The 14,170-nt window shown below is 45.2% G+C and overlaps 1 protein-coding gene across 1 annotated transcript in view; it reads left to right on the plus strand.

The window, feature by feature from the left end:
- The first annotated feature begins 268 nt into the window (after window positions 1–268).
- LOC126214962 (uncharacterized) overlaps window positions 269–14,170 on the plus strand; it is a 118,477-nt gene continuing 104,575 nt past the window's right edge. The window contains exon 1 of the mRNA XM_049941597.1: window positions 269–7,661. Coding sequence (XP_049797554.1) covers window positions 269–7,661 — 7,393 coding nt within the window. The remainder of the gene's footprint in view (window positions 7,662–14,170) is intronic.

Raw genomic sequence — 14,170 nt, forward strand, 5'->3', positions numbered from 1 at the left:
GAAAGGAGGAGTTGGTGAAGAACGTGATGCCCAGAAGCATGACATACCTAGCGTTGACCCCAAAACTGCCTCACTCAGGGCTGAATGGACTCCTGAGAGCGTTCCAGACGCCAAAATCAGTATTGCGTCCAAGAGTTACAGAAGTGGGCACAGCAGCCTAGATGATGGCATCCAGAAAGAGGTGCAAGGGTATAGCCCACCCACGGAGCCCACTGGCCCATTTTCATACCAGTATGTTGGGAACAGAGCTGTTACACAGCACCTGCAGATGGAGACCACAACCCCAGTTCCAGTCCTGAACAACGAATCAGCAGCGACTGATAAGCATGCCAGATGTAGAAGCCGACGAAACTTGTCCCCTACAGACACATCTCAACCAGATAGTAAAAAGGTCCCTCTAGTGCAAAAACCAGATCTGCCGACGCCCACAGAAGAAACTGACGTCATCCCTGGTATCGTACGAAATAGAATTGCTGTGTTTGAAAAACAACCACCACTCTCATCAGAAGAAGTGCCGACCACGAAGAAGATCCATTTATGCGTCCATTACATCAAGCCAGATGAACACACAGCCAAAAACGGAGTAGAAGCTTACAACAACTTGTCGTCCTGTAGACCTGATTCTCCCTGCACCTTCTTGACTACTGAGGACAGTACTGAAGATGAACCTGAGAAAGTGTCGGAACAACTGGACGGCGCCCACTGTGACAGAACATTGCTGGAAAAAACACATGGAGAGAATGTTCCAGAGTTCAGTATAGATAGTGACACAGCCAAGAAGACCCCTTTGTTGACAGCATTTGCACAACGATCTGATACCGAGTACAACAGCTCTCCACCAAACGATAAACTGGGTCAAAATACTGTCCATCCTGATACGCCACAGTCAACAGAAGGATTACAACGATCAATATTTAAAGAGATTAACACAGTTGACCGAGAAGACCCATCAACTATGAGTCTAGAGCAAGACAATCCTGTGGGAGACACATGCCGACCAGAGTTCCACCACAGTGGTTCTCTGTCACAGATAGACGAGGAGAAGCTTATTGACGAAGTTTTCAGGATCTTCTCAGAAGATTCAGTAGAATCCATCGACGACTTTATATCTCATTCGCAACTGGGAAGGCATGCTACTGCGGAACAACCAGATCATTCAGACCTTCCTGTGAGTCTTCCAGTTGATGCACACTCTGGTGTGGCAGACCTCACATCCAGTGTCCACCAATCTGTTTCACTGGATGTACAAGGGTCCCAAACTATACTGGAGTCTCAAAAGAAGTCCAGCGAATGGGACAAAACTGCAGCTTGCACAACTTTGGGTTCGAGTGTCAGCAAAGACGTAGCACATCAGTTCCAAACGAAAATGGCAGGGGATGACTCTGGAGACCTCGATCCCGATGTTCACCACCTTGTTTCGCTCGACATAGTATCAGGGTCCCAAAATCTGTCCAGTGAGCCAGGATCAAGTGGTAGCAGAAATATCGCATCTCAGTATCCAGTGAGACTGGAAGATGAAGTACAGTCCTCCAGCATACAGGACTCGGCGATCAAGAACCCAGATGAGGAGTCACGTGTAGAAGTTCTGACGGACGACGACATCGATCTGATTTACCAGTCGTCTGTTCTGGCGGACACGGTTGTACAGACGAGTGCTGATGAGCTGTTCGAGGAACTGTACGAAAGCCTCCACACTGATGACGAAGCAGAATCTGTAGAGCAGTTGAATGAAAGCAGGAAGTCGCGAACTGCACCCGTCAACGAGTCGCTGCCTCAAACTGTCACCTCCTCATCTGAGTGTGGTCCATCGCAGGCTGACATGGAACCGACAGCACTAAATGAATTCTCTAATGATGACAGTGCGTCTGGTTTACCCCATTTGCAAGAAGCACACCTGAGAAGCACAGAAACTGAGGATGATATAGAAGAAAATAATAGTGCACACGAGACAAGCAGTAATGAGGAGACGGAGATTGGACGACAATGTTTGGATGCATTTATGACGACAACTGTAGAGGACCAAAATGGTGAACATCATAAGGAAATTACTGTACTGGCCCCTGTCACTAAGCCCAATGGGGAATCGCAACCACAACCAGCACCTCCGTTCAACGTCGAATGTGGTGATGAGAGCTACCTTTCAGCTCCCACCGCTGCTTCTACTGAGTCACCACAAGAATTCAGAGCGGAAAAACTAACTGCAGTTCAGACTTTTAAAGATGCTTGTGAAACGACTGATGAAAAATTCAGCAGTGAACGACATGAAGAAAATTCTGAGAACTGCGATCTGGAAGCATTGGGGGGTAAACTGTCCATTTCCAGTGATCAGAGTGAGCACAGGAATGATTGGACGATGGGAAGCGAACTGAAGTTTCATGACACTGTTAGCACGCAGGCAGATGACGTTCAACGAAGCGAAGCAGATAATGAAGTAGAAGTATCTGGGTTACTGGGTACAGCAGAAAAAGTCGTTGTAGTACTTCGTGCTTCGGTATCAGACCCATTTGAGCCATCTACTGAGATGGCGAGAGAAGAAAGTTACTTAAATAGTCAACAAAATGGTCCTCATAGTCAGGGCTGCGTTTTCAGTCCCAACTTTGCATATGCTGGAGCAGAAAAGAAGTCATCACAACCTGAAGACAAAGACCTATACTGTAAGGATACGTTGGGGCTTGCTGATGAATCGGCCTACAGTGGAGAAAGCGAAGACACTGAGGCCTCTTCTACTGAGAAAGCATCAAACGTTGTAGAAGAGGTGTCAGAGTGCTATAGTCACGAGAAGATCCAGAGCTCTGGAGAAATGGTAACGGATACAGTAATGGCTATTGCAGGTTCTGTGGGCGAAACTATAAAATCAGAAGCCTCGTCCATAACTATTGATATTGTTCGAGAAACAGGTGGAGAACAGCCTCTTGCTGGAAACATGAACGAAGGAAATGTCGCTGATGATGCGGACTTAAGCTTGTCTCCATTAACTGCACCGTGTGCATATCCAGTGGCTGAAGTTCCAAAAGACTACGTGGTCGAGCGGGAGGCGGGAGAAGAAAGCGAGCAAGAGGCAGCTGGAAGATCATATGATGTGCGTCTAGAAGTCGTGCATGTGGAAAAGCATAGTGAAGAATCGACATATAAATCAGTTTCTAAAGCAATTGATGGCGAAACGACAATGCTCGAATTACCATCTGCACAGGCTACGAATACAACCAATAATAGGGTTGTAGACGAAGTGGAAGTACACAGCAGTAAAATGGAGCGACCTGAATCGCCATCTGATCAGATTATTCAGACAAGGGATACAAATGTTGGCGATACTATCGCAGAAGAACAGCATGGAGAAACGACATCAGATGACACTCAAACTGCTCAGGTCGCAACGTCTGATGTATTGATGGATGAGCTCGTAACAGAAAGTTTCAGCGAAGGAATTACACACGCTGAAACATTGTCCAGTGGAGGTGCCCATCCTTTCATGGCACACCCTATCAGCTCTTCCTTCAACAACAATGCTGCTGTACTACCCTCCAAACTTGAGACAGAGAATGGGGAGTACAGCAGTGCCGCGCAAGAAAATAACGAAACGTGTGGAGTGTTAATCGATTTTGGCATTGATACCAGTGAGAGCCAAGATAATTCTTTATGTCAGAGACAAAACTATGGGCCCAAAGACTCGTTTGAAAATAGCGTCCCTTTTCTGGTAAGTGAAGAAAACGAAAACAATGCTAGTGGAGGTGCGTCCGACGACATTCTGAACTTCACATTACCTGCGGGAAGCTTGATGCAGCCTGGCACTAACTTCTTCGATAGCCAGTTCGACTGTTTTCTAGCTGAAAAAGTGGTGGAACATTCAGGAACCAACAAAGATCTGCTACTGTCAAGACGAGATGATAAACTAATGACATGTTCTGAATCAGTTGCACCAGAGGCCCCGCATGTTGATGACAGAAAAACAGACGTTGTTGGTGGAATTCCTGACAATGGCGAAGACAAAGAACGTTCCACTAAACAAAGCGTTGAACTTACTGGAAGTTATACTGGTTCCTCTGAAATTGCTGCAGAAAGAGAGCAGCCTCTGATATTGGCACGTGGTTCTCAGGAGGCAAAGTTAGCGGAAGATAAAATACACACTGGGGAATCAGAAGTAACGACTGATATGGATCAACAGCATGATAGCATGTTAAAACAGAACGTTATACCAGCTCTTGAGCAACAGGGCAACGCTGAAGATGGTAATCCACATAAAGTACCTCCAGTTCTACAAACTGAAGAGAAAGAAGAAACCGAAAGTAAGCAAGTTCAGGTTTCCAGAGACACTCAATACTCGTCTCAGAAAGGTATAGGCGTGAATGAATTGGCCAGTGAAGAAGTAAATGGTCAACAGGAGGGCGAGAAACAGACAACAGAAAAAGAATTGGCTCAGAAGGAAATAGATGAAAAAGAGGTAGTGGGAGAGGAGACCACAGCCGGTGTAATGGCTCAAACAGGAATAGAGAATGTAAATATGGAAGAGCAAAAAGTAATTGTCAATGAGAAACAGATGGGAAATATAGAAATGGAGGTAGTAGAAAAGGCTGAGGAATGTAAGGAGACAGAGCAATCGGATATGGACGAGTCAGAAAATAGAAGCAATAATTCTAAGGGAATATATGAGACCACAGATCTAGTGGAGAAAGGGAAAATAGTGACTGAGAATGACAAGGAGGAAGGTGAGGAATATAAGAAAATGGTGACAGAAAAGGTAGAAGAATTAGAAAATGGGAAGAAAAATTCTAAAGGAGAGAATGAGATAAAAGGGGAAGAAATAGAAGAGAATGAATTTAAAGGGAAAGAAAGAGTGACATGTGAGAGAGATAAGTTAGTGACAAAAGAGGTGGAGCAGGCAGAAAATGAGAATAAGAATTCTAAAGATGAGACTGAGATTAGAGAAGTAAAGAGAGTGAAAAGTGAGAAAGAGGAGAAGGGGGAGGAGTGGGTGACAAGTGAAGAAAATAAGCTAGTGATCGAAGAGATGGAAGAGGTGGAAATTGAGAAGAAGAAGTCTGAGGAAGAGAATGAACTCAGAGAGGGACCGGAAGAAGACAAAGGGAGAAAAGGTGAACAGAGGATGACAGGCAAGGAAGATAAACTGGTGATGAAAGAGTCCAAAGAAAATGTGAAAAAATCTGAGAAAGCTAATGAGATAGCTGGAAAGGAGAAAGATGGGGAAGGTGCAGTTTCTGGTGATAATCCACAGTTACCTGATTCGATCGATTCCCAGCCCACGCCTAAACCATTGCTTCTTGCAGATGAGGATGATGCAGAGTTCCATCTGTGGCCATCAGACGTGCCTTTGGGTCCACCATCAGGTAGGAGTGGCGTCTGCAGTCCTGTCAACGCGTTTGACGACTCATTGGTTGACTTTGACTCGGTTATCTCCGCCCCCAGCCTAGAGGAAGCCCTGCGCCAGTTTGAGGATGGACTGGAGCGGGCACGTCTCCAAAACGAACGGGCAGCCCAGGAGAACTCCGACAGCGCATCGGGTCAGTACGATAACACTGGAAGTGCTGCAGGAAGAGCTTCATCGGAGGACGCAAATGACTACCAGTCGACACCCGAAGGGCAGTACAACTCAGGCGAGGAACAGAGAGCTGGCGATACTGGTGACTCTGGCTACATGAGCACAGACGACTTGCACAATTCACTGCACCGCAGCCCTGACGTAAGCAGCATCAGTGGTGTTCCGAGAAACAAATCGTCTCCAGCACATAATGGGGTCAAATCTGACCTGCCAGGGAGGTGCAAGCCCTTTCAGAAGTTCACCAGCGACGACAAGGGACACACTGGAGAAAGTGGCTTCATGGGGCCAGCTGAGAGGGAAATCTGGGGCTATCAGGACGACAGCGACGATGAGTCAGAGTGGAGAGAGGGTGAGAGCACGCCTGTTAGGTACTACCCCAGGGTGCTGTCACCGGGACCACCTCCGATGGGACCAATTGCTGAGGAGGGAGAAGATGGAGGACACGATGGGAATAAGACAGTGGCTCCTGCCACGGGAGGACAATCTGCTGTGAAAGCTGAAGGCTTGCAAGAGGAGAAGAAAGCGAGTCCATCCATCACCCAAGCATCAAAGTCCACTTTCTCATCCTCAAACAAAAGCCCAGACTCGTTTGACGATTCAGATAACAAGAGTTCTGACAATGCGTCTCTAGCTGACAATGAGAGGTCAGCTACTCCCAGTGACGATTCTCGTGATATGTCGCCGCAGGGGTGTCGAGGTACTGGTGAAGGTGATCCGTGTGCCACGAGTCCACCAGAAAAAGGTATTTCCAGTGTCGGCAACTCTGCTGTAGAGTCAGTGAGAAGTCATCTCGAAAGGGAATTAAGCGTTCCTATAATAGTCATAGAGGACGCGGACCTCGTAGACAATCTGTATACAGCGTTCCCACCACAGATAGACCGACAGGTCTTCAGCGATTCGGAGGTGTCCGGCGAGACCCAAGTTAAAACTCGACCGCGCAGGAGGAGGCTTATTTACTACGACGACACTGACTTAGACGTGACGAAGGCTGTGGCTGCGAGTGACGCATCTGGAAGGCCTCGACCTGAGTCACGGACAAAGACATCCGGCAGGAAGCACGGGATGAGGTCCAGAGAGGACAAGAGTGGCGCTAGCAGCGATGGGAGTCCCTCTAACAGCCAAGCGATGCTGGACACTGACGGCGACGTGTCATCGAGCATTCTGTCAGAGAGTGCAGATGGGACGTCTCGTTCTAATGAGAAATTCAGCGTCACGACTTCTGCCGATGGGAATTGCAATCTGGAGTCTGTCAAGCTGGCCAGTTCCAAAGGTATAGGCAATGAAACTCCTGCAAACGTTTTCAATGATGAAACTGAGGAAGTACTCACTGCTACTTCTGGGAATGATATAGATGAAACTGTAATTCCTGTACAAGATATTGTAATACGAAATAATTTGCTAGTAACTGATAGCACTCAGTTTCCAGACACTGACGTTGGAGGAAGCCAGAGTTGTGTAAATACAGAGGGCAAAGAAGCTGTTGTGGCTGTTACATCGGATGCATCCATTCCAGGTGATGTACCTGTGAAAGATGAAGATACTACCCCCATGGTTAGAACTAGCAATGTCACCATTTGTGTCATTGGTGCCACTCCGACACCAGATATTTTGGATGTCAATGGGGAAGCAGAAGTTCGAGCACCACAGGATAGCGAGGTCACCATTCCAGATGCCAAGGACATGGATGAGAGTATGGAAAATGCCACTGCGTCTGAACCTGCAATAAAAATGATGCATACGAATGAACTGGTACCCATTTCTGAAGTCAAGGAAACGCCGGGATCAACAGATGGAGTTATCACTGGAGTAGGTCAGCACCCAGCAGACTTAGCTGGTATGGAACCGCCAATTGACCACAGCAGTGCAGCCAGCTGCCTCGCTGCTGTCCCGGTACCCAGCAAGGTACCTCCATCGGCGGCACAGAAGAGGGTGTCCCATTGGAAGCAACTGTGGGACGTGCGCTGCAGCTTCCAGAAGAAGAGAGACCGGGACGGTGGAGTCCGGAGGAAGAGGAAGTCCCCATCAATTCGCATCCCAGGCATCGTCAGCAGGTGGAGGAAGAGTTTTGAGGCCTCAGCTGGATCAGCCTCTTCAGCAGGCATTTCAGGTGAGGAGTTTGACATCTTTTCTTTTGTCTAATGGTCACCAATCTTCTGAATGGTCTGATGCGACTCGCCACAACGATTTCCTCTGTGGCCCCCAGTTCTCAAGACTTTTTTTCTGTTACTAGGTCGTCTGTGAGCCTTTTGCACAAATTTTCAATTGTTTTTAACCATCTTCCCAATGAACTAGATACTTGGAACTTTCACCATAGATCACAAATGGTTGACGAAGCAATATTAACCCCCCTTTTTTTTCTTTGATGTGAGGTCCGCCAGTTATGCAAAACATCGTTTTTCTCAGAACCTAAACATGTTTCGGCACCACTGCGCCATCATCAGTGGGTTTTTCGTTTTTATTTATTCCTTATATTTGGAGTAAAGAATAAATAAAAACGAAAACCCACTGATGATGGCACAGTGATGCCGAAACATGTACTGAGAAAAATGGTGTTTTGCATAACTGGTGGACCTCACATCCAAAAAATTTTTAACTGCAAACACGGCCAATACAAGGAGCTGCAAATAAAAAAGATGAATATTTATCCTTTTTCTTCTCAGGTGTCTGGCGGAGGGTACTTTGTTTGACACTTCCCTCTTCAACATAGCTCAGAACTGGATGGCAATACAATATTAACCTGCCTCCTTGTCTGGTGTGTGGCGGAGGGTACTCTGTTTACCACTGCCAATTCCCCATTTTTTCTTGTTCCAGTCAGGAATGGTTTGGGGCAAGAAAGATTGGTTGTAATCCTCCATGTGATCTCAAATTCTTACCTTCAAGGAATTATTGCAAGATACACCTGGGAGGAAGCAATGTATTGTTTGATTCACATGAAAAGAGTAAACCTGAATTTTACCAAACCCCTCTGTTATCATCTAATGAGAGTGTTTGGAATCGACTGAAAACTTTCACACGTGAATGCAATACATAAGTGATGCACGAATAATTAACCTCCTTACTATTAATACTGCATGCTCCTCCGCTTTTCATTATAAATGTTACAGGTGTTTCCACAGCTATTAAAAATTCACAGTGCGTGGTGTTAAGAAGCTGTACGAGGTAGGAGAAATTATTTTATGCTTTTAGCCCGATAAAGGTCATATTAAAAATTGATTTTTATTGAAATAATTACTCAACCGGTAGGCCATTTATAGGTTTTGGGAAGTTATAGGCACCAGATAAGCAATTCTGGCGTTCCAATTGATAACGGAAGCAAGAGTTAAGAAAAATAAAGACATCCTCGTAGCATCCATCGGCCGCGTAAAATATTGCAAGATGTTTCAAAATTCTGAGAAAAATAGCAACAAATTACAAGCGAAGACAGGTAATATACGATATGTACAAGAACGAAGAGGGAACAATTATAATTGTATATGAATAACGAAGTGCCCTGATAAAAAGGGTGTAAGTCAGGAATGTAGTATTTAGCCAAAAGTGATTACTCTATACATCAGACAAACAATGACGGAAATAAAAGGAAGGTTTAAGACTGGGATTAAAATAAGAGTACAAGGACATCAGTGATACGAAAGCGGATGTGGTGAAAATTAGAATTACAGAACATGTCGACTGGAAAGAGCAATGTAATCAGCACAGCATTAGCGATAAACTTAACGTCAAAATTGGTGGCCACGAAGTAGACATTACGGTGTTGTGCTATCTTAGAAGACAAATAACACGTTATGGACGAAGCAAGGAAGATTTAAAAAAGCAGACTAGCACACAGGCAAAGATGGCGCTCCTGGCTTACACAAGTTTACTAGTAATGAACTTGGAGCTTAATTTAGGAATGAGATTTCTGAGAACGTACGTTTGGAGCATAGCATTGTGTGGCAGTGAACCACGGACTGTGGGAAAACTGGAAGATAAGAGAATCGAAACGTTTGAGATGTGGTACCATACAAGGAGGGTTGATAAGGTAAGCAATAAGGATTTTCTCTACAGAACTGACAAGGAGAGGAAGACGTGTAAAAGATTGACAAGAAGAAGAGACAAGTTGGCAGCACATGCGTTAAGACATCAGGGAATAATTTCCACGGCATTAGAGCGAGCCATAGAGAATAAAAACTACAGGGGAAAACAAAGATTGGAGTACATCCAACATGTATTAGATTGGTGCACAAGTTCATAGTCTTTGATAAACATAACAGACACACATAACAAAGACTTTAGTCATCAATAACATATTCTCCTTCATTATTTACAACAGTCTGCCAACGATGGGTAACTTTTGGTTTCGACGACTGTAGAAATGACGTGATTTTGAGTAAAGAACTCACTAAACCATGTTCAGAGCACATTTTCATCCTGAAAGAAAATTTTTGAAGGTTGTCCGATAGAGAACCGAAAAGGTGAAAATCTGGGGGGCGTGGATGCGAAATGACTTCCTAACCCAACTCCTGTACAGTGTTTTTTGGTCAGGAAATTTTTGGAAATTTGTGATTTGTTCGTATGGGACCAAACTGCTGAGGTCATCGGTCCCTAGCCTTACACACTGCTTAATGTAACTTACGCTAAGGACAACAGCCGCCTGCTGTGGCCGAGCGGTTGTAGGCGCTTCAGTCCGGAACCGCGCTGCTGATACCGTCGCAGGTTCGAATCCTGTCTCGGGCATGGATGTGTGTGATGTCTTTAGGTTAGTTAGGTTTAAGTAGTTCTAACAAGGGAACCTCCCCATCGCACCCCCCTCAGATTTAGTTATAAGTTGGCACAGGGATAGGCCTTGAAAAACTGAACACAGATCAATCGAGAAAACAGGAAGAAGTTGTGTGGAACTATGAAAAAAATGAGCAAAATATACAAACTGAGTAGGCCATGCGCAAGGTTGGCAACATCTAGGAGAGAGTGAGCTTGCGACCGCCATGGTCCCGTGCTTAGCGTGAGCAACTGCGGAACGAGAGGTCTTCAGTTCAAATCTTCTTTCGAGTGAAAAGTTTAATTTTTTATTTTCAGACAATTATTAAAGTTCAGGCACTCACACATAATCAACTTCGCTCTTCAAAATTCCACGACATGTTTAGATTTGCTTGGACATATGCAGGATTTGACGGTCTACACACGGAAACATTTGAAAACATAAAAAACATATGTTTTGACAGAGCACAGGGAAAACTGTGCGACTGTGAAACTGTTGCATTCATTTGTTGCAGTTTATGTGACAAACTCTTATGTTTTCATCACTTTTTTGGGAGTGATTATCACATCCACAAGAAAACCTAAATCGGGCTAGGTGCAAGTTAGGTGGGTCGACAACATATTCCTGTCATGTGACGCACATGCCGTCACCAGTGTCGTGTAGAATATATCAGACGTGTTTTCCTGTGGAGGAATCGGTTGACCTATGACCTTGCGATCAAATGTTTTCGGTTCCTATTGGAGAGGCACGTCCTTTCGTCTACTAATCGCACGGTTTTGAGGTGCGCTCGCAAAACACAGACACTAAACTTATTACAGTGAACAGAGACGTCAATGAATCAACGGACAGATCGTAACTTTGCGAAAATAAAAAAAGTAAAATTTTCACTAGAGAGAGGACTCGAACCAAGGACCTCTCGATCCGCAGCTGCTCACGCTAACCACGGGACCACGGCGCTCCTAAGCTCACACTGTCCTTGATGTTGCCTATCTTACACATGGACTACTCAGTTTGTATATTTTGCTTATTTTTTCATAGTTTCACACAACTTCTTCCTGTTTTCTCGATTGATCTGTGTTCAGTTTTTCAAGTCCTATCCACTGCGTCAATTTATAACTAAATCTGAGGGGGGTGCGATGGGGAGGTTCCCTTGTAAGTTCTAGGGGACTGATGACCTCAGATGTTATGTCCCATAGTGCTTGGAGCCATTTGAAGCATTTGAAGGACTACACACACACCCATGCACGAGGGAGCACTCGAACCGCCGACGGGGGGAGCTGCGCGAACCGTGGCAAGGCGCCTAAGACCACGCGGATACACCGCGCGTCCTCTGTCACTCTAGCAGGATGTGGGCGAGCGTTCTCGTGGAGTTGCATCACTTCACGCGGTCTTCTAGTCATGTTCTGCGATTCCGTTTGCAAGACGTCTCGGTTGTTGACAATAAATCTCAGCAGTGGTGGTTACACCTTGGGGAAGCAATTCGTGGTACATCACACCGTGGCTGTTCCACCGGATGTTTTATCATTTGTGGATGCGAGCAGCTACTGAGAGTTGCTGCTACGCCTAGGCTTAAACGCTCCTTTCTTTTCCTTACATGCGAATAAAGACACCATTTCTTGTCACCTGTAACGGTAGGAATGTCAGCGTTGTTCAAGAGCCAGTTGACGACGAGGAATCCGACATGCTCATATGGCCACTCACTAATTTTCTGATTCTGTCTTACAAACTTACAGCAGCCCGTCACTGCATACGAATGCCATCAGATTCTGTACGTTAAACTGTCATTATTTCTGGCAGTGGCTGAAGAAACAATATTGGTGACAATACTGTACTCTTCGGCAATCTGATCACACTTCCAGCACTCATCGAAACTTCCACATGTCATCCTGTCTACAACCCCGTCGCTCGCAACTTTTCCTAGATTCCCGCCACAGGGTATATAGGAGATTTAACACTAGTATTGCATTCGTCCCTTTTTGGGTCGAGGCAGCGATGGGGCCGTCGAAAGTGTGAAATATGGAAGTCTGGGTCAGTCTTGTGAGCTTGCTCAGACAGTCAAAGTGGTTAAGGCAACCACTCATGACAAATGGGAGCTATGGGATCGATTCCTAGTCTAGCACAAATTTTCAGTTGTCACCAGTAGGTAATATCTTCATACAGTGGCCGCCGCACAGTGACCAGGTTTCGTCCAAAGCGCTGGGCGAGTTCATCCGTTTGTTCAGAAAGGGAAGCCGACAAGTGTTGTCCACCTTTCAGCCGATCGACGATGTCAGAATAAGGCGCATACTGTGCAGTTTTTCTCAAACGGTTTTACAGGTACTATTCGGTAAAAAAAAGTCAGTTTTGTTTTATTTACAGCTTTATATGTCGGGAACATGATGACACACCAGGGTAGCCAAGAGCGCTAACACGCTGCTTCCCAGACTTGCACTGGCCCCGGATCGAATCCACCTGGTGGATTAACGAAGAGGGCCGATGTGCCGGCCAGCCGGGATGTAGTTTTTAGGCGGTTTTCCACATCCTGCTAAGTGAATACCGAGCTGGTCCCCATGTTCCACCTCAGTTACACGGCTCGCAGACATCTGAACACATTCGCACTATTCCATGGATTACACTGGACACAGACAGTTGGGGTGCACTACTTCCATCCCAGGGGATACGGGGTGGCGGCAGGAAGGGCATCCGACCACCCCTTAAACATTAACATGCCAAATCCGGTTAACGATGGCTGCCCTGCGGGAAAAGGCTCAAGCGATAGAATAGAATGTCGGGAAGCTGATGATGTGCCCATCATTTCGTAAATGGTCATAGTTATTGTGATACTTACATGAAAGTAACACACTGCGCGAAATTCGCAAAAGTGTGCAATGATAAATAGAGGTCGCTATGATTTTGCGTTTGGTGCGTGTTACATAATACGCTGTTCCGTATGAAATTTAGCTAACAGATTGATTTTTTCTTTAAACTTGAGTACAGGTATCTGTCATCAGTTAAACAGTTTCAGAAAAGAGATTTTGTTAAATGATAGCACACAAAGAGGAAAGTATGGTTCAAATCGCCTTAAGCCCTATGGGACTTAACATCTGAGGTCATCAGTCCCCTAGACTTAGAACTACCTAAACCTAACTAACCTAAGGACATCACACACATCCATGCCTCAGGCAGGATTCGAATCTGCGACCATAGCAATGTTATTCCAATAACTACGGACTATTTTGGTGAAAGAATGTAAATTTTAAGGGCCGTCGAAAGCTACTGAAACAAGAAATGTTATGGGTTTTGGAACAACATAAGTGAAAGCATTACACATTTCTTTTGTACCAAGTATGTGCTTTTTTAAAAGGTACTGAAGTTACTTTTGCTCATTTCCTCAATTAATAAACTTATTAAACCACTGCTCCAGAATTCTCACGCAGTTGTGTCTCAACAACGTGTTAGTGAAGTGAGGCAGTGTGAGCTCAGCTGTCTTTGGCAAGAAAAGCAAATTTTGGCTTGACTACCACAGAAATATGTAGGTTTCAGTCAATATTAGCCACTCATGAGGCGTCTCTGAAAGATAAAAATGGTTAGTAAGCCAGACGAATATAAATCGCTGTATTTACAGGGGAATTCTTTTTAGATACTAAGGAAAGTAGAGGTGACAGTAGATCATTTTGAATGGTCACCGTGCAAGTGAGGTCGTGGAGGGGCCCCGTGTAACACACTACTGGCCATTAAAATTGCTACACCAAGAAGAAATGCAGATGATAAACTGGTATTCATTGGACAAAAATATTGTACTAGAACTGACATGTGATTACATTTTCATGCAATTTGGGTGCATAGATCCTGAGAATTCAGTACCCAGAACAACCGCCTCTGGCCGTAATAACGGCCTTGAT

Source organism: Schistocerca nitens, chromosome 12 (genome assembly GCF_023898315.1).
Source record: "Schistocerca nitens isolate TAMUIC-IGC-003100 chromosome 12, iqSchNite1.1, whole genome shotgun sequence".
Classification (NCBI taxonomy): domain Eukaryota; kingdom Metazoa; phylum Arthropoda; class Insecta; order Orthoptera; family Acrididae; genus Schistocerca; species Schistocerca nitens.